General features: G+C 34.1%; 1 protein-coding gene across 5 annotated transcripts in view; it reads left to right on the plus strand.

Moving 5' to 3' along the window:
• Nucleotides 1–22,338, plus strand: part of col27a1a (collagen, type XXVII, alpha 1a) — a 228,928-nt gene that overhangs the window by 197,793 nt on the left and 8,797 nt on the right. For all 5 annotated transcript variants that reach the window (XM_073934154.1, XM_073934155.1, NM_001163294.1 and 2 more), the window contains 19 exon segments: nucleotides 525–578; nucleotides 705–758; nucleotides 2,554–2,610; nucleotides 2,709–2,762; nucleotides 4,954–5,007; nucleotides 5,095–5,148; nucleotides 5,404–5,457; nucleotides 7,125–7,232; nucleotides 7,312–7,419; nucleotides 8,941–9,048; nucleotides 13,326–13,379; nucleotides 14,391–14,453; nucleotides 15,546–15,599; nucleotides 16,366–16,401; nucleotides 16,489–16,506; nucleotides 16,612–16,647; nucleotides 18,749–18,775; nucleotides 19,256–19,321; nucleotides 19,506–19,674. In XM_073934154.1, the coding sequence (XP_073790255.1) occupies nucleotides 525–578; nucleotides 705–758; nucleotides 2,554–2,610; nucleotides 2,709–2,762; nucleotides 4,954–5,007; nucleotides 5,095–5,148; nucleotides 5,404–5,457; nucleotides 7,125–7,232; nucleotides 7,312–7,419; nucleotides 8,941–9,048; nucleotides 13,326–13,379; nucleotides 14,391–14,453; nucleotides 15,546–15,599; nucleotides 16,366–16,401; nucleotides 16,489–16,506; nucleotides 16,612–16,647; nucleotides 18,749–18,775; nucleotides 19,256–19,321; nucleotides 19,506–19,674 (1,228 nt within the window).

Below are 22,338 nucleotides of genomic sequence, written 5' to 3' on the forward strand. Positions count from 1 at the left end.
GTATGTCTGATAATTTTTTTTCTTCTGGAGAAAGTCTTATTTGTCTTATTTCAGCTTGAAGAAAAGCAGTTTTTAATTTTTTTATAACCATTTTAAGGTGAATATTAGCCCCCTTAACCAATATTTGTTTCCGATTGTCTACAGAACAAACCATTGTTGTACAACGACTTGCCTAATTAACCTAACTCTTCTAATTAAGCCTCTATATGCTACTTTAAGCTGAATACTAGTATCTTGAAAATATGTAGTCAAATATTATGTGCTCTGTCATGCCAAATATCAAATAAATCAGCTATTAGAGATGAGTTATTAAAACTGTTATGTTTAGACTTTAACTGTATATCACAATAGGGAGTAACACACCATTGAAAAGTCCATTTAATCCTATATTTCAGTTTAAATGATCAATATGTTAATGACTTTGCTTTAATGTTAACAAAAAAAACTGTCTTGCCATTTTTGTGTGGCTGATCTATTCATGTGATGAGCTAAAAATGGTAATGAAGTTGACTTGTGTGTTTTAGGGTGCTCCTGGGCGTATGGGCTTGCAGGGCGATCCAGGTATATCAGGATATGAGGTGAGAGCAAAAGGCAAATGTAATTATGTTATAATATTAGCACATCAACTATCATTGATTTCCACATCATTAAACAGGTTTATCGTACATTAGAAAGGTACATTAGTACTTTTTTTTTATTTACAGGGTCACAAAGGACCTCAAGGTCCAATTGGACCCCCGGGACCAAAGGGTGCAAAGGTAAAGCATATTTATGACTCTATTTGTTTATAAATGTAGTACTTGAAAGTTTAAACTGAAAAGTGTCATTAATTAACTTTATAGCTTTTTTATTGATATAGTGCCTAATTCAAACGAGTAAAAAGAGCTAATATTTAACCGTATCGTTATATAATATAATTATTGTATAATATAATATTAATACTATTATATATTAAAATATTTCAACTGTTGTGCAATTTAAAGTGTGTCCTGTTCAAGAAATGCTTTTCATTTTATGTCAGTCAGTAGGTTTAATTTATTTGAAATAAATTTTTAGACATTGAGAATGTAATAAAATTTAGTTAGATCGCTTTTTATATATTTTAAGCATGTAAAAATAAGTTATAGATTTAATTTTCACATAAACATGTCTGTTATGCTGACATCTTTATTGCATTTTATATGCTTAATAAGTGTAAAATAACCTTTGTAATTTTTAATAAAATGTAATTTTATACGGACACCAAAATGGGACAATGTGTTTATAGTTATTTATTTATTTTTATTTATTTAAAATTTTTATTATACAATTGTATCATAATGTACAATAATTACTTATTCATGTATTTATATTTTATGCATTTGCATATTTTAGTAATGCATTTGCATATTTTAGCTAATTATATAATTAAAATGTTTATAAATTAATTAAAACAATTAATTAATGTAATTATTATTTGTTTACAATTATATGTAAATATTCATATTTAATTTTTATTTTTTGTTTTTAATTTATATTTATGTTTGTCAATTTATTTATTATCATTATATAGTTTATTCATTTTATATACTTAATGTGTATAACATTATAATATACAACAATTACTTATTTATTTACATTTTATGCATTTGCATATTTTAGTAAGTTATATAATAAAAATGTTCATAAATTAATTAAACAACATAATTAATAGAAAGCATGAAATAATTGTACGTTATTTTTATATATGTAATTGTTCATATTTAATTTAATTGTTTATCTTTAATATTTATATTTATCTATTGATTTATTATCATTATATAATTTATTCATTTTATTTGCTTATTAAGTGTCTAAAATAACCTTTATGTAAATATAATTTTATACAGACATCAAAATAGGACGTGTTCAATGTGTGTATAGTTATTTATTTATTTATATTTTTTATTATACAATAACATTATAATATGCAATAATTACTTATTCATTTATTTATATTTTCTGCATTTGCATATTTTAGTGAATTGTATAATGAAAATGTTCATAAATTAATCAAAAACATAACAGTTTATTAAAAACATGAAATAATTATCCATTATTTATATATTATGTAATTGTGCATATGTAACTTAATAGTTTTTTTATTGATATTGTTATTTATTCATTTATTTATTTAATTATCATCATTATATAGTTTATACATATTTTATTTGTTAATTAAGTGAATAAAGTAATCTTTTTTATAAACGGAGTTTTACAATGTGTTTATATTTATTTATTTATGTGTTTTTTTAGACAGACAACATTTAATTATATATTTCTAGTTTGTTAATAAACTACAACTTTATTTAAGATACATTTATTATACTTTGTTTATGTTAAAAAAGCTAATAATAAAATAAAAAGCAGAGGCATAATAAAACAGCATATAAAGAAATACAATAAGAGTAATTTAATTATACAGGTAAGTAAAATAAAATCATTACATTTTTGTTTTATTATTATTTTGTATTAATCAATAAAAGTAGAATTGTTAATCGTTTATCTGATGTTTTGGATTGTTTAATGTTCTAGGGTGAACAGGGGGATGATGGGAAGGTGGAGGGTCCAACCGGTGCACCGGGTCTCAGAGTGAGTCTCTTGTTTTCGTTTTTATATCTGTCTGTGATTTCCTCTAAATTCATTAGCGATTTTCACAACTTTATGTTTGTTGTTTTATGTATTTTCAGGGTCCCGTTGGAAAGCGGGGAGACAGGGGTGAGCCAGGAGACCCAGGATATGTGGTGAGATAAACACAGCTGCCCACAGTGCATACTATTGTCTTTCTGCATATGAAGAATATTAGCTCATTTACTTGTGCACAGCAACTGACTGTTTCCTATATTATATTGACAATCGCCAACTGGGCTTAAAATGTCTTTAACTGAGTAAAGATTTTTAAAAATATGTTATCGATTGCATCCTGATAAAGACTTTTCGGACAGTTTTGATGTTAGATGAAAATATCCTCCAGCAGAAATGTGGTTCGAGTAGAGATGTGTTCACTTTTATAGATAAACCATAGATATTTGCAGAAAAAAAGTTGTGCCTTATTATTTGTGATGATAGCTAAGGCAATGGTAAAAATGGGTCATGTTTATAGTTAGGACTTTATTTAAATTAAAGATTTAGTCAAACATAATAAGGTTTCAGTAGGTAACTGCGTTCATTAACATGCACTATGAAAAATACTATTTCTGCAGCATTTATTGACCTTACATGATTTTGATATCTACAGTAAATAGATTTTTAAAATCTTATCACATGTAAAGCATTTTTATTAACGTTAATAATTGCGTTGTGAACTAACATGAACAGTAAATTAAAAATATATTTGAGCGTTTTATTCAGTAAAATGAGGGTTGTGTGATGACAAAAAAGAGATCTTTATTTATATTTTGCTTTGTGTTTTTGTGCTGGTACCAGTAGATGGCAGCAAATCCCTGTTTTATTGAGTGATTCACTGAATCATTTATTCAAACGATTCATTGTAAGTGGCTAATTCGTTTAGAAGCAAAGCATGTGACTTCATATATGAGTGAATGACTGAGTCATTGACTGTAATGATTTGTTCAAAAAACAATGAAGTCAGGAACGGAATGGATTAGTGCATGAGGCTTTGTTTAAAACTATTTTCATTGGTAAAATAATAATATTAATAATAATAATAATAATAATAGTAGTAGTAATAATAATAATAATAATAATAATGATAATAATAATAATAATAATAAGGCTTCTAAATATCAATAAATCAATCTTAACTTCTTTTAAATCAGTTGTATAAAACCATAGTTTTATACCATAAGCACAAACCAATTGTGCTTATGTCATATTAGTGAATGACATCATATCTTATAAATATAAAAACATATCCCTTTATTGATTTAATTTTTCTTAATAAATTTTAACTTGTAATTATATTAAAGCTTATGTCAACTGCATTCCAAAAGTCAGATAAATACATAAATAAATTTTAATTAAGTGCCCTCAGATATCCTGACTCTGGTTAAATGTGCACATTATTATCTATTTTATTGATTACTTGTTTATTTATTTTTTAATATTTAAAATTTTTATTATGATTATAACATATATATATATATATATATATATATATATATATATATATATATATATACACATACATATATATATATATATATATATATATATATATATATATATATATATATATATATATTTATTTATTTATTTATTTTCTTTTTTTATAATAGTATTAATATTATATTATACTATAATTATATTATATAACAATACGGTTATATATTAGCTTTTTTTATTATTAGCCCCTTTAATCTATGTTTTTTTCAATAGTCTACAGAACAAACCATCATTATAGAATGACTTGCCTAATTACCCTAACCTGCCTAGTTAACCTTATTAACCTAGTTAAGCCTTTAAATATCACTTTAAGCTGTATAGAAGTGTCTTGAAAAACATCTAGTCAAATATTATTTACTGTCATCATGGCAAAGATAAAATAAATCAGATATTAGAAATTAAAACTATTATGTTTAGAAATGTGTTGAAATAAACAGGGCAGCTTATAATTCAGGGGGGCTAATAATTCTGAACTCAACTGTGTATATATAATTGCTAATGTTTATGTAGTTTATTCTAGCTTTGTTCCTAGTAAACTTCAGCACTTTGTTTACTTTTGTATACTTTACACATAAATCATTATAAACATATTTAAGGTTTTATATTTTCTGTGCTATACAATAATAATAATAATAATAATAATAATAATAAGAAGAAGAAGAAGAAGAAGAAAAAGAAGAAGAACAATATGTATTATTTATATAATTTTCAAAAATAATATTACATTAAAGCCTATTTAAACCGCATTCTAACAGGCTTCACAGATTCCTAAAGATTATAGTTTTTATATTGTTTTGTGTGCATTTGCAGGGTCAGCAAGGTATTGATGGTTTACGTGGAAAACCTGGAGCTCCTGGACTGCCTGTGTGTATAATATCATATTAGAACATGATTTCCGACATAGCTGCACTCCAGTGCACAAAAAAATGTTGTATTTAAATGTATTTTTAGGGCGATCCTGGTCCACGTGGAACACAAGGCCCTAAGGGATCCAAAGGAGAACAGGTAACGCCACGCTATGCTCATATGTGTGTTATCAAGTGTGCGTAGGTTTTGTAGGATTTCAGATTTCATTATTTATGTTTTGGATTGGCAGTCATAAACAACATGTGGTAGAAATCAGAGCCATGTCACATACTTCAGTAAGATGAGTTAGTACATGTGTGTGTACGTTCACGCTGTATACGATTAGTTCTTGGCGTTACGTCTTTTTCTCACATGCTTTCTGTTATTGTCTGTCATTTTCTCTCTTTCTCAAAGGGTCAGAAGGGTAAACAGGGTCAGCAGGGAGAGCGTGGCAGCAGAGGATCACCGGTAAGAGGACAAAACACTCAGAAATGTGATTAAAAATAAATATTCTAAAATAATTTGTATAGGGAGAAGAAATATGAATCTATATTCAAATTTCAAAGACAAAAACTAGAGCAAAACCATCTGCCAAATTAAGAAATATGTGCATAATTAATATAAACGTAAATGACAATTGTGGAATTTAAGCACTCTCAGTGTCATTACTTTACAGCAAAAAGAAATGTACACATTATATCATTATGTTATGCATTAACATTATAATATACAATAATTACTTATTTATATTTTCTGCATTTGCATATTTTTGCGAATTATATAATTAAAATGTTTATAAATTAAATAAAACACAACATAATTGATAAAAACATGAAATAATTATGCATTATTTATATATATTTACAACAGTTCTGTCTGGTTCTTGAATCTGATTGGCTGATAGCCGTGATATATTTCAGTAATATCAGCACCCATACAGCTTCTTTGCTCTTTGTGTATTACTCCGCCCACATACAACGAGTAAAAAGCAGACACTACAGATCTAAAGTTTAAAAGATGCTTGCTCAGCTGTTTAACTGTCAGCTTATGATTTGAGGCGGAATAAATTAGTTCCTTATACAAAAGGGTTTTGTTTTTATATACATAATTATGCCCTCAAACTGTTGTATAAACGCAATATCACACTCGTAGCAGTGCGATATGGCTGTATATCGGCTCTGGTGTGGGCATATATATATATATATATATATATATATATATATATATATATATATATATATATATGACAATATTCATTCTTGGCGAGGGTGTGGGGGGTTTGTATTCACCCATCCCCAGTCCCCACCAATGTCAAGCGCAAACCTACGCCCTTGTAATGGATCAAAGTGAACAAAATCTTTACTTCCTAAAAAAACTGGCACCAAATAATAACATAAAAAACATACCAGTGCGATATGGCTGTAAATCGGCACTGGTGGGGGCACTAAGCACACACTAAGCAACGCACGCCTCCCACCAGTGCCGATATACAGCCATATCCCACTGCTACGAGTGTGATATTGCGTTTATTGCATTTGTGTGTGTGTGTGTGTGTGTTTGTGTGTAATTGTAAATTATTTCATTTTTAATTTATAAATTATATATATATATATATATATATATATATATATATATATATATATATATATATATATATATATATATATATATATATATATATATGAGCAATATCACACGAGTAGTAGTGCGATATTTATTTCAGTAAGGTATTTTGTATAAAATCATCTTCCAGATAAATAAATAGATAATACCAAATGGCCCTTTTTTGTTATATAATAATAATAATTAATATTATTATTATTATTATTATTTAAAAATATGCAAGTATGCATGCTTATCTGCATATAGCTTTTTATGTTATTTATTAGTTATTCAAAGTAAAATAAATTTTTAAATAATGTTGTTAATATTTTTAGTTGGTGGGTCATTCCGCTGTGGCGACCTCTGAAGTAAATGAATGAATTAAATAATTTTTTATAATGTATTTTCATTTATTTTGTGGTGAAATTACATTTTTGCTTTACATATATCACCCTAGTACAATTTAATAGGATTCCCACATTTGTATCTTTCCCTTTTGCTTAAACATCCCTTTCTGTCTGTCTTCTCCTCAGGGTGTTGTTGGGTTGCCAGGTCCTCGAGGTACTGTGGGACGAGAAGGACGAGAGGGTTTTCCTGGTACAGATGGACTTGCTGGAAAGGATGGAAGCAGAGGAACACCTGTAAGAGTTCATCAGCAAACCTGTGATTCCTGATCTATGGTCTGAACAGTATTTCTTACAGATTCTCTCTCTCCTTCAGGGCGATCAGGGAGATGATGGAGAGTTCGGTTTGCCTGGTAAACCTGGTGCACCTGGAAAAGTTGGCGTCATCGGTTTACCAGGCCCACAGGGGTCATTCGGTCCAAAGGTCAGAATTACATTTCACCAAATTTATAACCTTTTAAATTCATGTTTCCTAAAAGTATTTATTTTAAAATGGCAAGGTTAGAAAATAGGATATTATAATTATTATAACATTTATATGTACTTTTATATGGTTTTTAATATTATACAAAAAAGCACAAAATAATGTCAGATCAAATGTTTTTTGCTATAATAATTTAAATATGAATGAATGCGCAATGTCCTCCTGTGAATTTTTCTTTCCAAAATATTCAAATATTTCCCAAGTGCTGTTTAACCAAGCATGAACATTTTCACAGTATTTCCTTGTATGATGTATCTTCTAGAGGTAGTCTTATTGCTTTTAGTTTGGCTGGAATAAAATCCGCTTTTTACTTTTTATTTTTTTTTATTTTAAGTTAATATTGTTAGCCATCTTTAGAAATGTATTGTTTTTAAATGTCTACAGAACAAACCACTGTTGTCCAATAACTTTCCTAGTTAACCTAATTAATCTAGTTAAGACTTTAAATCACACTTTAATGTAAATACTAGAATCTTGCACAATAACTAATAAAATATTATTTACTGTCATCATGGAAAACACAAAGGAATTTAGTTATTAGGAGCTAGTTATTAAAGCTATTAAGTTTAACGATATGTTTAAAAAATCTTTTCTTTGTTAAACATCACTTGGGAATTGCTTGGAAAAAATAAAAAACAAATAAACATTTATATATACAGTTGAAGTCAGAATTATTAGCCCTCCTCTGAATTTTTTTTCAGAGGAAATTGCCTAATTACCCTAACCTGCCTAGTTAACCTAATGAACCTAGTCAAGCCTTTAAATGTCACTTTAAGCTGTATAGAAGTGTCTTGAAAAAAATCTCAATATTCAAATATTATTTACTGTCATCATGGCAAAAAAATAAATCAGTTATTAGAAATGAGTTAATAAAACTATTATGATTAGAAATGTGCTGAAAAAAAAATCTTCCCTCCGTTAAACAGAAATTGGGGGAAAAAATAAACAGGGGGGCTAATAATTCTGACTTCAACTGTATATACATATATACATATATATTAATATATAACTAAAATATCTCACCTGAAATTAAATTTTATTCTGTTGCAATTTTTTTAATCACACTTTAATATATATGTATATATATATATATATATATATATATATATATATATATATATATATATATATATATATATATATATATATATATATATATATATAAAATTTATTCATTTTTTTGGGGGGGGGGGGGGGTTCATATCCATATTATAAGGCATTGTTATTAGAAGTTGTTGAAGTTATTATATTATATTATTTTATATAAAAACATTTAAATAAATAGAATATAATTTAAAAATACATCGATTTTAAATGTTTTTTTTTTTCCTATTTATAAAATGTTTATATTTAAAATGACAAAAACTCGAAATATAACAAAATATAGTTAAATATGTCTATATAGTATGATCTTATACATCATGCAAATACTGCTTCATGTTGATGTGCTGATGTATTTAGGGTGAGCGAGGTCTCCCTGGTCACCCCGGCCCTTCAGGAAAGAGAGGATTTAAGGGAGGAATGGGTCTTCCTGGACCTCAGGGAGACCGGGGATCTAAAGGCCAACCTGTGAGTACCACACACGCGTATATACACACATGTTGATTTTGGTAGTTTACAAGTAGGATATGTATGGTTTTAGCATCAATATAAATATGTGCAAATTTGTAAAAGTCCAATTTCAAGACAATTTAAACTATTTGGACACAAGAATATAGATTTTCTTCAATCCAACAAAGATTTATTGGGTTATCGATAAAGATATACCATGTTATTATTGAATTTCTGTACGTTAATACTGTTAAACTCCACCAAATACCATCAAGCGTTTATTTCATTTATATGTGTCTTCTATTGTGATCCTCTGTGCTTTAATTTTTATTCTTACTTATTTTTTATTATTATTTTGTAGATTTTATGCAGATGCACTCGCCCCAAAAATAATCCCAATCAATGTAATATTATGAATTCTTTCCAAACAGAGCCATCTACATATCGCTATATACAACTAAATATTGCAATGTCAGGTTTTTACAATATCGTGCAGCCCTATTTAAAGTGCCGTTTATTTCATTTTCATATGTCTCCTATTGTTTTCATTGTTTTCCTATTGCATGTATTTCTTTTTATCATTTTTGTAGATTTTATGTATATCCACTCTTCCAAAAATCATCCCAATCAATGTAAAACTATGAGTTCTTTCCAAAGAGAGTCATGTTCATATCGCAACATATAACTAAATATTGCAATGTCAGTTTTGTACAAACTCATGCAGCCCTATTTACGAGGATTGTCCATAGGCTTAGTGTATTTTATACCGCTTATTATATGGCCTTGCTCCCAAACCCAACCATGACAGGAAGTCTGTGGCAAAATTTGAATGTGAAAAGACCCTGTTAGGCATGACTTTAACCATTTTCATAATGTCCTCATAAACCACCTAGGTCAGTGGTTCCCAACCTTTTTGTGCCTGAGACCCCCTTTTCCCCCAGAAAATATTGTAAGGCCCCCCTCAACATTTAATGATATTATCACTCATATAAGTTTGCCGTAAGGATGACAAAATATGTTGTTTTTAAACTAACGGTATGTTTATTACTATAGCTAGATATGTTTATGCACAAATAATAGCCTAATGTAAAATATAAAAGCTAAACATCAGTAGGCCATTTTTTTACTGAATAATGTAAGGCTTTGGCTTTTAAATTGGCCATATATTAGTTGCCAAGTTTTTAAAATTTTCCTGTCAGTAGCTGTGACGTCTCTCACCTCATGTTATTAATTAATTTGGTCAGCCTCATGCATCCGTTAGCAAGAATTTTTGCGCAGAGAATGCACTGTGGCTGGGTCAGGGACTTTTTGCTTTGAGAAAATGGAATAAAACCATAGTTTAGGTAGCTATCTTGGTATTTGTGTTTACAGTATTGCTAGCGCTGCGACCCGAAATGTTTGTAGATTTCTCACCTGGGTCCAGCATGCTTAGGTCATTGGTAGGGATGTAACGGTATCAGAATTTCACGGTACGATAATACCTCGGTATAAATGGGACGGTACGGTATTTATTGAATAATTTACAGGAAAAATAAAACTAATGAAAAGACTCGAAAAAAGTGCCAAAAGTGTTTATTTACCTTAGCACTGAACATATCAATGACATACAAATTAGCCATCTATCTGTAATTTCGAAACAGAAACTTAAATTTTTCAATTTTAATAACAAAAAACTATTAAACCACATTAAAAAAAAAATAAAGTTTCAATTTAGTATTGTTGAAAACTCATCACACTCAACATTTAATCACTCACTCACTTGGATAGAGATGGGTTTTCTAAGGAAAATTATCACATAACTATAATCTGGTAAAAGCTGGGATCTCTGGGCATGTCCCCTGCAACAGAAAAAAAAACCCCTCTTATTTGGGAGTGAGGTTTCTGGGACAGAGAGATATGATTTAGCCAAGGTTGACAGCAGTGGGTAACGTTTAGCATTGTCTTTCCACCACTGGAGAGGACAAGCCATGAGTGAGATAGAGGTCTCTTTGCGGTACAAGTCAATAGCCCCTTTCACACATACAGACCTTTCTGGAAAATTACCCGCAATTTTCCGGAAAGGTTGTATGTGTGAACAGGTCCTTTTTGAAAATACCGGTAAATTCGTTCTGGCTATTTTCCGGAAAGAGAAGTTGTAACATTACCGGCAATTTGCCGGAATGCTGAGCTGTGTGAATGCAGAAGGAAGATTTCCGGAATAAGCGCGTGCACGTCTAGAACGTGCTGACGTAAGACGTCAGCTTTAGCCAATCAGAACAGTCAGACGCATTTACGTCCGCGCGGTTTATGAGAATAAAAGCCTTTGAATATTTTTCCAGACACATTTAGCTGCTAGAAGTTAGTCAGATCACGTTTATATGTTCTAATGTGTAAATAATCATCGATAAGATGCTTATGATAAGCCGTTGTTTGTTTACCTTCAAGCTTTGCGTGTGCCTGTGAAACAGCCTGTGAGCGCCTGCACACGCACATATTATGAACATCTCGACATGCGAAAGTGATCCTGCGAAAGTTGTTCACAATATTGATCATCCACAGAGTTTGTAATGTAGTCAAATGTTTACAAATACAAGCGCAGCCGTTTAAAGCTCATTTGTGGTGAATGATGTCAGAATTTACCGGTATTTTGGAATGGATGTGTGAATGCTCTTTTCCGGAAAATTTCCGTAATGTCCTCGCCTGTGTGAACAGCGCTTTTTTGAATATACCGGTAAAGTCGTTCCGTAAATTTTCCGGATATTTACCGGTATCACTGTGTGAAAGGGGCTAATGTCTGCATCAATCTAACAAGTGTGCTGTGTTCTGCAGTCCCCATGACTGTTTTTAGTCGTATTCCCCGACTTATATTTCACCACAGTCTGGCAGTGCCTGCATACTGTTTTTTTTTCTTTATCTGTCACCTTTTCTCCTTTTTTGTATCTTTTTAGAGAGAAACCGAAATGCTTTCACACATCCGATGTAAAACCCGCTTTAGGTTCGATCATTTCCAGCTCTTTTTCTTCCCCGCTACTAGCAACACACTCCATTTCCGCATTACTGGATCTGTAGTAACAACAGACCGCAAAGGATGATGGCCACGCCTAGGCTGATGGGAATTGTAGTTCCCGCTACCTCCCGTCTGCTTCATTCGCCTGAGCAAACTTTTCTCAGAAATATAGTTTTATTGAGTCATGCGTCTACGGCAATATTGAAAAAATTTACTATTGCGGTATGACAGTATTTACAATATTGTTACATCCCTAGTCATTGGTATTAGCTGCTGAAGGCAAATCAGTGAGACTCGATCTTTTTTTGTGGAGGACGTATTGCAAATTAGTCCATTTTTTTTTTTTTTGGTAAGCTAGAGGATAAAATGAACTAAGGCAACATGATCGTTCTCCTAATTGCCCACTGCTAAAAATTTTTTAAAATATGAAGTAACCCCCCACAGAGCTAGCTGAGGCCCCCTAGTAGGTCAGGACCCCCCTGTTGTAACCGCTGACCTAGGTCATACCCATGTGATTATGCAAATTTCTGTCCTCATAATCCCCTAAAACCTGTAAACAAACACACACTATTAATTCAATTTAATTCAAGTTTATTTGTAAAGCGCTTTTTACAATAACTATTGTTTCAAAGCAGCCAGGGCCAGCGCGTCCATTGAGGCAACGTAGGTGACCGCCTAGGGCGGCAGAATAGAAAGGGCGGCGTCCGTGACAGTTATGTCCGCGATACCTCCCTCACCCTCCCGTCGTCTCAGTTATGTCCACGATACCTCTCTCACACCCCGCCGCCTCAGTTATGTCCACGCCTAGGGCGGCTAAATGAAGAAGGTGGCGTCCGCGACACCTCCCTCAACACCCGCGCCCTCAGTTATGTCCGCGAAATCAATTTGATAACCGGTCACTTCGGTTTTCACTTTCGGGTTGAGGGCGGCATGATGGTCCTTTGCCTAGAGCGGCAGTTCAGCTTGCTCCGGCCCTGAAAGCAGCTTTACAAATGTGCACACTACTGCATTACAATCAAATTCAGTTAGTTAGCATGACTTTATTAGTTAGTACTAACTTAAATAATTAACTAGTAACTAATAGCTTTTTACATTTAAAGTTATTGTATATAAGTTAACCTGCAGTTATATATATATAGGTGATGTCTGTGTGTACATGTTCGATGAAGTGTATTAAGTGTATGTGTTGTCCTCGAAAACGCTATTAACACTGCTATTATTCACCATTGACTCACATACACACTGTATCCTGCTTACTAAAGACCCAGACTTTTTGTGAGCAAAGCATTAATAGTAATCTTTGATTTAGGGTGACATCGGGGAACCCGGCTTTCCAGGAATGCTGGGAATGTTTGGACCAAAGGTGAGTTTTTTTCAGCCTTTGCCAGACATTCATTCATTCATTTTCTTTTAGCTTAGTTGCTGATTTATCAGTGGTCGCCACAGCGGAATGAATCACCAACTCATCCAGCATGTGTTTTACACAGCAGATGCCCTTCCAGCTGCAACCCAGTACTGGGAAACATGCATACACACTCATTTATACACACAAACGACTGCCAATGTAGTCTACCCAATTCACCTATAGTGCTAGTGTTTGGACTGTGGGGGAAACCGGAGCACCCGGAGGAAGCCCACTGCAACACTGAGAGAACATGCAAGCTCGGCACAGAAATGCCTACTGACCCAGCTAGGACTGGAACCTGCGACCTTCTTGCTGTGAGGTGACAGTGCTAACCACTGAGCCACCGTGCTCTCCCCTATTGTCAGACAGTATCTGATTTTAAAAGTGAAAAACAGAAGTGTGTGTGTGTGTGTGTGTGTGTGTGTGTGTGTGTGTGTGTGTGTGTGTGTGTGTGTGTGTGTGTGTGTGTGTGTGTGTGTGTGTGTGTGTGTGTGTGTGTGTCAGCCCACGAGAAACAAACACAAGACTAGATTAATCATTTCGGAAAGTGTATCTTCCTCTGGGACGTGTGTTTTCCTCCACACACTCAAAGAGCCTCATAATTCACACTAACAGAGGTGTGTTTTTGTCAAGAGGCGAGATGTTTTTCACAAAACCCGCAGTCAAGAGCTCATAAAACAGGACAAGCATGTGTGGTTGTGGTGTCACTGTGCTCTCCTAATTCATGCAGACTCAAACTAGAAGAACTCGAGTGGAAAAATGAAGCCCACCGGTGGTCAGTGGTCTGACAGTGAGGAATAGCCACATGTTTTCATGCTGTCTGTGGTGTCTGAATGTTCCGCTTCATTGACTCTCTTCTCTAGAGTTCTTCATAACACACACACGCACACACATTAAACCTGATGTTGGGTTCGACACAGCTGTGTATTTGTGTGTTGTTTGTGAAAGCTTTTCCGGTTGTTTGTTCAGGGGCCTCCTGGAGACTTTGGACCAAAGGGGATTCTGGGACCCAAAGGACCCCAAGGCAACATGGTGAGAAAACAAGCATCCATCTACCTGTCTGTCTGTCTGTCTATCCATCTATCCATCCATCCATCAATCCATCCATCCATCCATCCATCCATCCATCCATCCATCCATCCATCATCTATCTATCCATCCATCAATCCATCCATCCATCCATCCATCCATCCATCCATCCATCCATCTATTGTTCCACCTATCCATCCATCCATCCATCCATCCATCCATCTATCCATCATCTATCCATCATCTATCCATCATCTATCCATCCATCCATCCATCATCTATCTATCTATCTATCTATCTATCTATCTATCTATCTATCTATCTATCTATCTATCTATCTATCTATCTATCTATCTATCTATCTATCTATCTATCTATCTATCTATCTATCTATCTATCTATCTATCTATCCATCCATCAATCCATCCATCCATCCATCCATCTATCCATCCATCCATCTATTGTTCCACCTATCCATCCATCCATCCATCCATCCATCCATCCATCCATCCATCCATCCATCCATCCATCCATCCATCCATCTATTGTTCCACCTATCCATCCATCCATCCATCCATCCATCCATCCATCCATCCATCCATCCATCTATCCATCCATCTATTGTTCCACCTATCCATCCATCCATCCATCCATCATCTATCCATCATCCATCCATCCATCCATCCATCCATCCATCATCCATCCATCTATCTATCTATCTATCTATCCATCCATCCATCTATCCATCATCTATTCATCCATCCATCCATCCATCCATCTATTGTTCTATCCATCCATCAATCTGTCCGTCCGTCCGTCTCTCTGTCTGTCTGTATGTCTGTCTGTCTGTCTATCTATCTATCTATCTATCTATCTATCTATCTATCTATCTATCTATCTATCTATCTATCTATCTATCTATCTATCTATCTATCTATCTATCTATCTATCTATCTATCTATCTATCATCTGTCTATACATTCATCCATCCATCTTTCTGTTTATCCTTCTAAAGCAGTTTTTAAACGATCGACAGCGTATAGATCATCATAGAAACAAAGCTGTTATGTTGTTATATCTGCGTGTTGTCTTCAGGGCAGAGGTGGTTTAGCTGGACCTGTCGGTGTGATCGGCCCTATTGGTAATCCAGTGAGTAAATGATTCTGCACACAGCAATAGTGAACACTGTAGCTATGTTTTCATTTAAAGATGTAAATTAGATTTATGTGCAAAACTGGAATATCATGTAAAAAATTTACGAATAAAGCAAAGTTTTCATCTAATGGGTCAAAGTGAAATAAATCTTTTTCTTACTGATAAACTGGCACCAAATAATAATATCAAAAAGAATTTTGCTGTAGCAGGAGAAGCCACTGTGGGTCTTTTTTTTTTTTTTTTTTTTTTACATATAGTACATGAGTTGTGCCTTATAAGAGAAAACGCAATAAATGCACTGTGGCTTTTGGAGGTGTGAGACGCTCTTTGTGAGTGCAGATGCTCAAGACAGTTCTGGTGGTAATAATAATAATAATAATAATACTGAACCATTGTGATGACAGACTTTGGCTGAGGAATTTTAGAAAGACCAAAACAAGATTTTAGATGCTTTGCAATGTGCTCGAAATGCTGGTTTGTCCATTAAATGACGTCCCATCACACATTTTTCTTATCACATAATCAGTTAAAGCAAAATCACATGACTTTGTTGATGTGCAAACAGCAATTTACTCAGTAAGTGTGTTTCCATTGTAGATTATGCACATTTATCAGTTTTTTAATCACAGTTTTCACACACATTTCTATTAAGCTCATTTTTTATTCGATATTCCAAAATGCTCAAAAATTGGTGAATGGAAACATTAGCTACTGATCCTGGCTCTGCTGGCTATGTTCTCACACTGATGTCTCTATACAGGGCTCAAGAGGAGAGACAGGCAACAAAGGAGAGCTGGTGAGAGATGAATCTGCTCTTTCTCTCCACTCATTGATAATTCTGTGGGTTATACGTGTTTCTCATGCACACTTTATTTCCTCACAGGGTGTTCAGGGTCCTCGAGTGAGTCTTTACGGTCACAGCATTACAGATCATCCATTCATTATTATATTATTTTTACTTTAAGGTTACTTGTGTGTTTCTGACTAATTTATTTGTGTTATTCAGGGTGCTCCTGGACCACGTGGACCTCCTGGACCTCCGGTAAAGCTTCTTTAAATTTGTTTAGTTTTTTTTTATTTTTAATTTCCCATATTTTTATTTAATGGTTAAAGAATAACCAATTAAGATATGCATTAAATGGATAGTCCTCCCAAAAATGAAAATTCTGTCATCCGTTATTCATCCTCCGCTTGTTTTAAGTTCTGTTTTTCTGTTGAACACAAAACAAGATATTTTGAAGAATGTTGGGATAAAACAGACATTGGCTTTCATAGTGTTTTTTCTTCCTACTATGGAGGTCAATGGCTGTTTTTTTCCAACATTCTTCAGAATACGTTGTTTTGTGTTCAACAAATTCCTAAAAGTCTCAAACAGTTAGACATGTTTGGCGTAATTTGTTGCTAATTTCAGACCGTTCACCCTGTTTTGCGCCACGTTGTTTAAATAGCGATCCATTTGTGCCTTTTTGTGGACTCATGGGTGTGCCGGTCTAGAAAGGAGGTGTGTTAAGGCGCATTGTTGTCGCATTGCTATTTTGAGGAACTAAAATAGATCATGCAATAGACCAGCTTAAAACAGGTCTAAAGTCGCTTTAGTTATGCGCATTAAACATGTAAACATCGCTTAACACACACAGGATGTACAGCAATACGCAAATATCTTTACATTTAAAAATGAATTAAAGGAATAAATTATTAGAAAAAATATTATTTTCTACATAAATATAAAAACCACTGCCTCAATGCTTTTTTTACATCGGGTGGCTTTTTTTTTTTTGTTATTCTTGACAACTTGCTTTTGTTTATTGTTACTATTAGTAATAGTAGTATTTATTATATGCATATTTATTTTTGTTTCATTAAAAACAAGCTGGTGATGCGGTGGTGCTGTAGGTAATGATGTCGCCTCACAGCAAGTAGGTTGCTGGTTCGAGCCTCGTCTGGGTCAGTTGGCATTTCTGTGTGGAGTTTGCATGTTCTCCCCGCGTTTGCGTGGGTTTCCTCTGGGTGCTTCAGTTTTCCCCACAGTCCAAAGACATGTGGTACAGGTGAATTGGGTAGGCTAAATTGTCCATAGTGTATAAGTGTAAATGAGTGTGTATGGGTGTTTCCCAGAGATGGGTTGCAGCTAGAAGGGCATAGGCTGCGTAAAACATGTGCTGAATAAGTTGGCGGTTCATTCCGCTGTGGTGACCCTGGATTAATAAAGGGACTAAGCTGAAAAGAAAGTGAATGAATAAAAACAAGCTTAGTTTTGTCCACCTGTCGGGTTTTCGACCATATGAGGCATATGAAGTTTGTTTGGATATAACTCACACTTCGTTACTATTGTTCATTTATTCGTTTGCTGAAAATTAGAACTGAATTTAGAAACAAAACTTTGTGCTTAACAAACGAAATTAAAAATGTGTAGGCTGATGGATGTCTTCAGTGGAGTGCGTACAACACCGTTTCCTTATCCACGAAAGTAAAGGAGTAAAGAGTGAAAGTAAAGAGGCTGAATGAAGGAGGCTTGTTCTTTATCTTCATGCTGTAGATGATCTGTTTAACTGTTTTCTCGCTAGTAAAGCATTCAGTTTTTCCAATAACACAGTCCACAGATAGCAAATGCAACTTGCCGCAACACAACTGACTCTTAAAGGGAATGAAGGATGAGACTTGGTTTAAAGCACGTTATGCTCAAAACACACCCATGCCTCATTAAGAGAATAAGCACAACCCTGTTAGACCATGCGCTTTGGTGCAGAGCATATTTTTCCATCCGTTCTTAAAATAGCAAAAGTGGATTCGGATGCCCTCAATGTTTTTGCGCTCTGCACTTTAGACTTTGCACCTAGACCGGTAAAATAGAGCCCCTTGAGTGTGAGGAAATGAGGATATTTTCATTTTTTTGGGATCTGTCCTTTTAAAAAAAAATTTTTTAATTGATGATGTCCTCAAATATCCCAATAAGTGAATGCAATTTTATCCTTATTTATATAGTCAAAAAATCTGCCTCATACCAAAGCAGCTCCATCCACAAATAAACATAATATACATATTGCTTGCAATATATATATTTCTGCAGTGTTTAAATAATATCATTAAAAGTCATATATGGTTATGTTTTTTATTTTGTTTACATATTTTGTTTTTCTCTACAGGGCCCTCCGGGAATCCCGCTGGCCATGGTAAAATTTTTGGTCACACTTTACAAAAACCCTTTGTTAGTTAATAACTTGAACTATATACTTGAACAAGACTTGTACAGCAGTTATTAGTTCAACATTGATTAAACTGATGCATTATTCAAATCCAAGTTCATGCTTGTTAACATTAGTTCAATGAGTTAATATGAACGGCTTTGTTTCTGTTAACTGTTATTTGTTCATGTTACTAGACATAAACATTATTAATAATGTATATAATATTACATATGTATATTTATATATAATGTATTAGTAATTTAAAGTAATATTAACCTTATTGTAAAGTGTTACTGAATTAACTTTCATAATTATTATATGATATTTCTATATGAGTTTTTTCCCTTATATTTATTTAACTATTCATTCATTCATTCATTCATTCACACATTTAGTGTTATATTTTGAGCATTTATGTTATTAAATTTGCTTATTTGCTTATTTGCATGTGTGTGTGTGTTGCAGAATCAGGATTTTGGTCTCGGTGTAGTTCAGCCAGTTTTCAGAGAGACTCATACACAGAAAATTGAGGTGAGCTCATTCAAACACACTGTTTCTAATGCTTTATTGGGTGTTTATACGGTGGTATTTGGATGTTCTCTCAGGGTCAGGGTCTGACGAACAAGCCTCGGTGTTCTTGACGTTGCATTGTGCTGTTTGCTGTTTAATTGGGTGTTATTGTGGTGCTTTAAAGGCTGTCTGAATGTTCTCTCAGGGTCGGGGTCTACTGGACATGCCCATGTTGGATCAGGCTCCAGAGATCCTGCGAACGCTTGATTATCTGAGCTCTCTAGTGCACAGCCTGAAGAACCCACTGGGCACACGAGACCATCCCGCTCGACTCTGCAGAGACCTGCATGACTGCCGGGACACGCTTTACGATGGTGCGTATGTGCTGGTTTGGGAGGTTTACAATGACAGAAATTTGTATAATGACATAGGTATTCCAACACTGAGGCGGTTTATGAGGACATGACTTGTGTCCTTGTGATTCAAAATGCTTAAATCATATTTATTGGTATTTTATGACATTAAAACTTTGCCAGGGGTAGCATTTTTACTGTAACAATACATTTGCAAGTGTTTCCCAACCCTGTTCCTCAAGGCACACCAACAGTAATATGCTTTGCCCAATGGTGCAAGAGGAAGGGCTTTAAAGAGCCCATATTATACATGAAATAGGGTCATATCTTGGTTGTAAGGGTCTCCAACAACAGTTTAATATGCATGCAAGGTCAAAAAACACTTTCATGGTCTTATAATCTGCATTTATATTTACCTAATTATCCCAGCGACTCCTGTATGAATCGTCCAGTGATTCATTTGTTCCCAAACCCCTCCTTAGCGCGAAGCTAATCTGCGCTGATTGGACCGATGACAGTCTGTTGCGATTGGTCGACTGCCTTCAGTCAGAGTGAAATGCCAAACAGCTAATCAGCAATATAAAAGTAGTCACAGTTCATACACGCTCGATAGTGTAGGCGTGGATTTTAGCTGCCAGTGGGTCAATGTAAATACAGACGATGGACTTGAAAATTCAGACGACTATTTTATTGAGCAAAAACTGTCGAGGAGATCACATAGCTTGTCTCACTCTGCTCTTTTCACAGACACAAACACACACACATACATTGCCCTCGTCCGCGCACACACACACACCTCCGGGCGACAACGCGTGCACACACACACAAACACACACACACACATACCTCCGGACGACAGCGCACGCACACACACACTACCCTCGTCCACGGAGCTCCGTAAACAAAGCAGCACGCGTCGCGTTTTTAACGTGACTTTGCACGCGATAAGAGAATATAGCCAGTTAACCTGATACAGTACACGCGGTTACAAGTAACAAATCACAACTAAATACATTTGAAAGCTAGAGTCAACAAGGCAACAACTTTAATCGCACGTACTTACACTTGAGAAATGGAGGAAGAAACCCATCCTGACATGTCCAGCAGTAAGTTACTCTTTACTGATCCTTCCTTTAACAAACGCCGATGAAGTATTCTTTGTAGCATGTAGTTTGCACAAGTTTCCAGTAGTTTCCAACTGCTTGGTTATAATGCTGAGGTTTCATCTTTGGGTAGAGACTTGACATAATATCCATCTGCAGTGTGACTTCAATCGACCGGCATGTTTGTGTGTGTGTGTTTGTGTGTGTGTGTCTGGGTTTCTGTGTCAGAGGGCGGGGCCTCAGGTTTGAAATCTCCCGGGTTTGCGCGTGCACGTGAATAACTTGGTTTCGTTCGTACGTCATGGCAAAACACCTAATGACTCGGTATCAAGGCGACTCGTTTGAAGCACTATGAGTCGACTCTTTTATAGATGAATCAACCGTTTTAAACACTGTACTCTTACAGATTTAAGCCTGAGCTGGATACTTCACTTCACTTAGAGCTGTGTTACACAATACACACTACATGGAGGGGAATTTTTTTTAAAAACCCATAATATGGGCTCTTTAAAAGCATTTTTTACTGACCCAAATTCAAGACAACGTTCTTACTAGTGGGGCAGTCAACGTATTGATAAAAATTGTTCAAGGTTTTTTCAAAGAAACATGATTAAAATCACCCATTATAAAATATGGAGCATCAGATTGCATTGCAGTTTCTGAACAACATCTTGTACTGTAGCAGACGCGGCAGCTGCATTACCCTTCGGATGAATGTACAAGATGGTTATAAAATCTGAGGAAACTATTGGCAGATAAAATGGGCGAAGTGAAACAGATAAAAGTTCCACGTCGAAGGTATATATCCTGGAGGCATCCAAAATATGTACCGCTAGTGTGTCTTCGGGAACAGGGTTGGGAAACGCTGGCATAATGTATTGTTACTGTAAGTAATGCTTATTATATAGTCCTACCCCTGGCAAATTGAATGTCATAAAACACCATTAAATATGATTTTTAAGTATTTTGAATTACATCAATGGAGAGTCTTTACTGCATTGCAAAAAATGTGGCCTTCTTGAAGCAAGCTACAAACTTTTACTTTTAGTTTGTGTACAAATGACATCTAGTTTAAAGGGGTAACAGTACTTATTAGTGAGTGTGACTTGTTCAAATGGTTTTGTAAGGGTGAATTCCACATGAAAAACACATGATCATACTTCACCCAAAATGTAGAGGGGGAAAGAGTGTTTTTAGACTGGCATTGTGACATTTTAGCATGAAAGCATGTTTCTGCCAAAAATTCGCAATGCGATATATATATATAAATATATAATAAAATATAATAACTGATTTATTTTATCTTTGCCATGATGAAAGTAAATAATATTTGACTAGATACTTTTCAATACACTTCTATACAGCTTAAAGTGATCTCTAAAGTTTTAACTAGGTTAATTAGGTTAACTGGGCAGGTTAGGGTAATTAGGCAAGTTATTGTATAACAATGGTTTGTTCTGTAGACTATCAAAAAATATATAGCTTAAAGGGGCTAATCATTTTGTCCCTAAAATTGTGCTTAAAAAAACTGCTTTTATTCTAGCAGAAATAAAACAAATAAGACTTTCTCCAGAAGAAAAAA

The sequence above is a fragment of the Danio rerio genome, chromosome 21 (assembly GCF_049306965.1).
Source record: "Danio rerio strain Tuebingen ecotype United States chromosome 21, GRCz12tu, whole genome shotgun sequence".
NCBI lineage: Eukaryota > Metazoa > Chordata > Actinopteri > Cypriniformes > Danionidae > Danio > Danio rerio.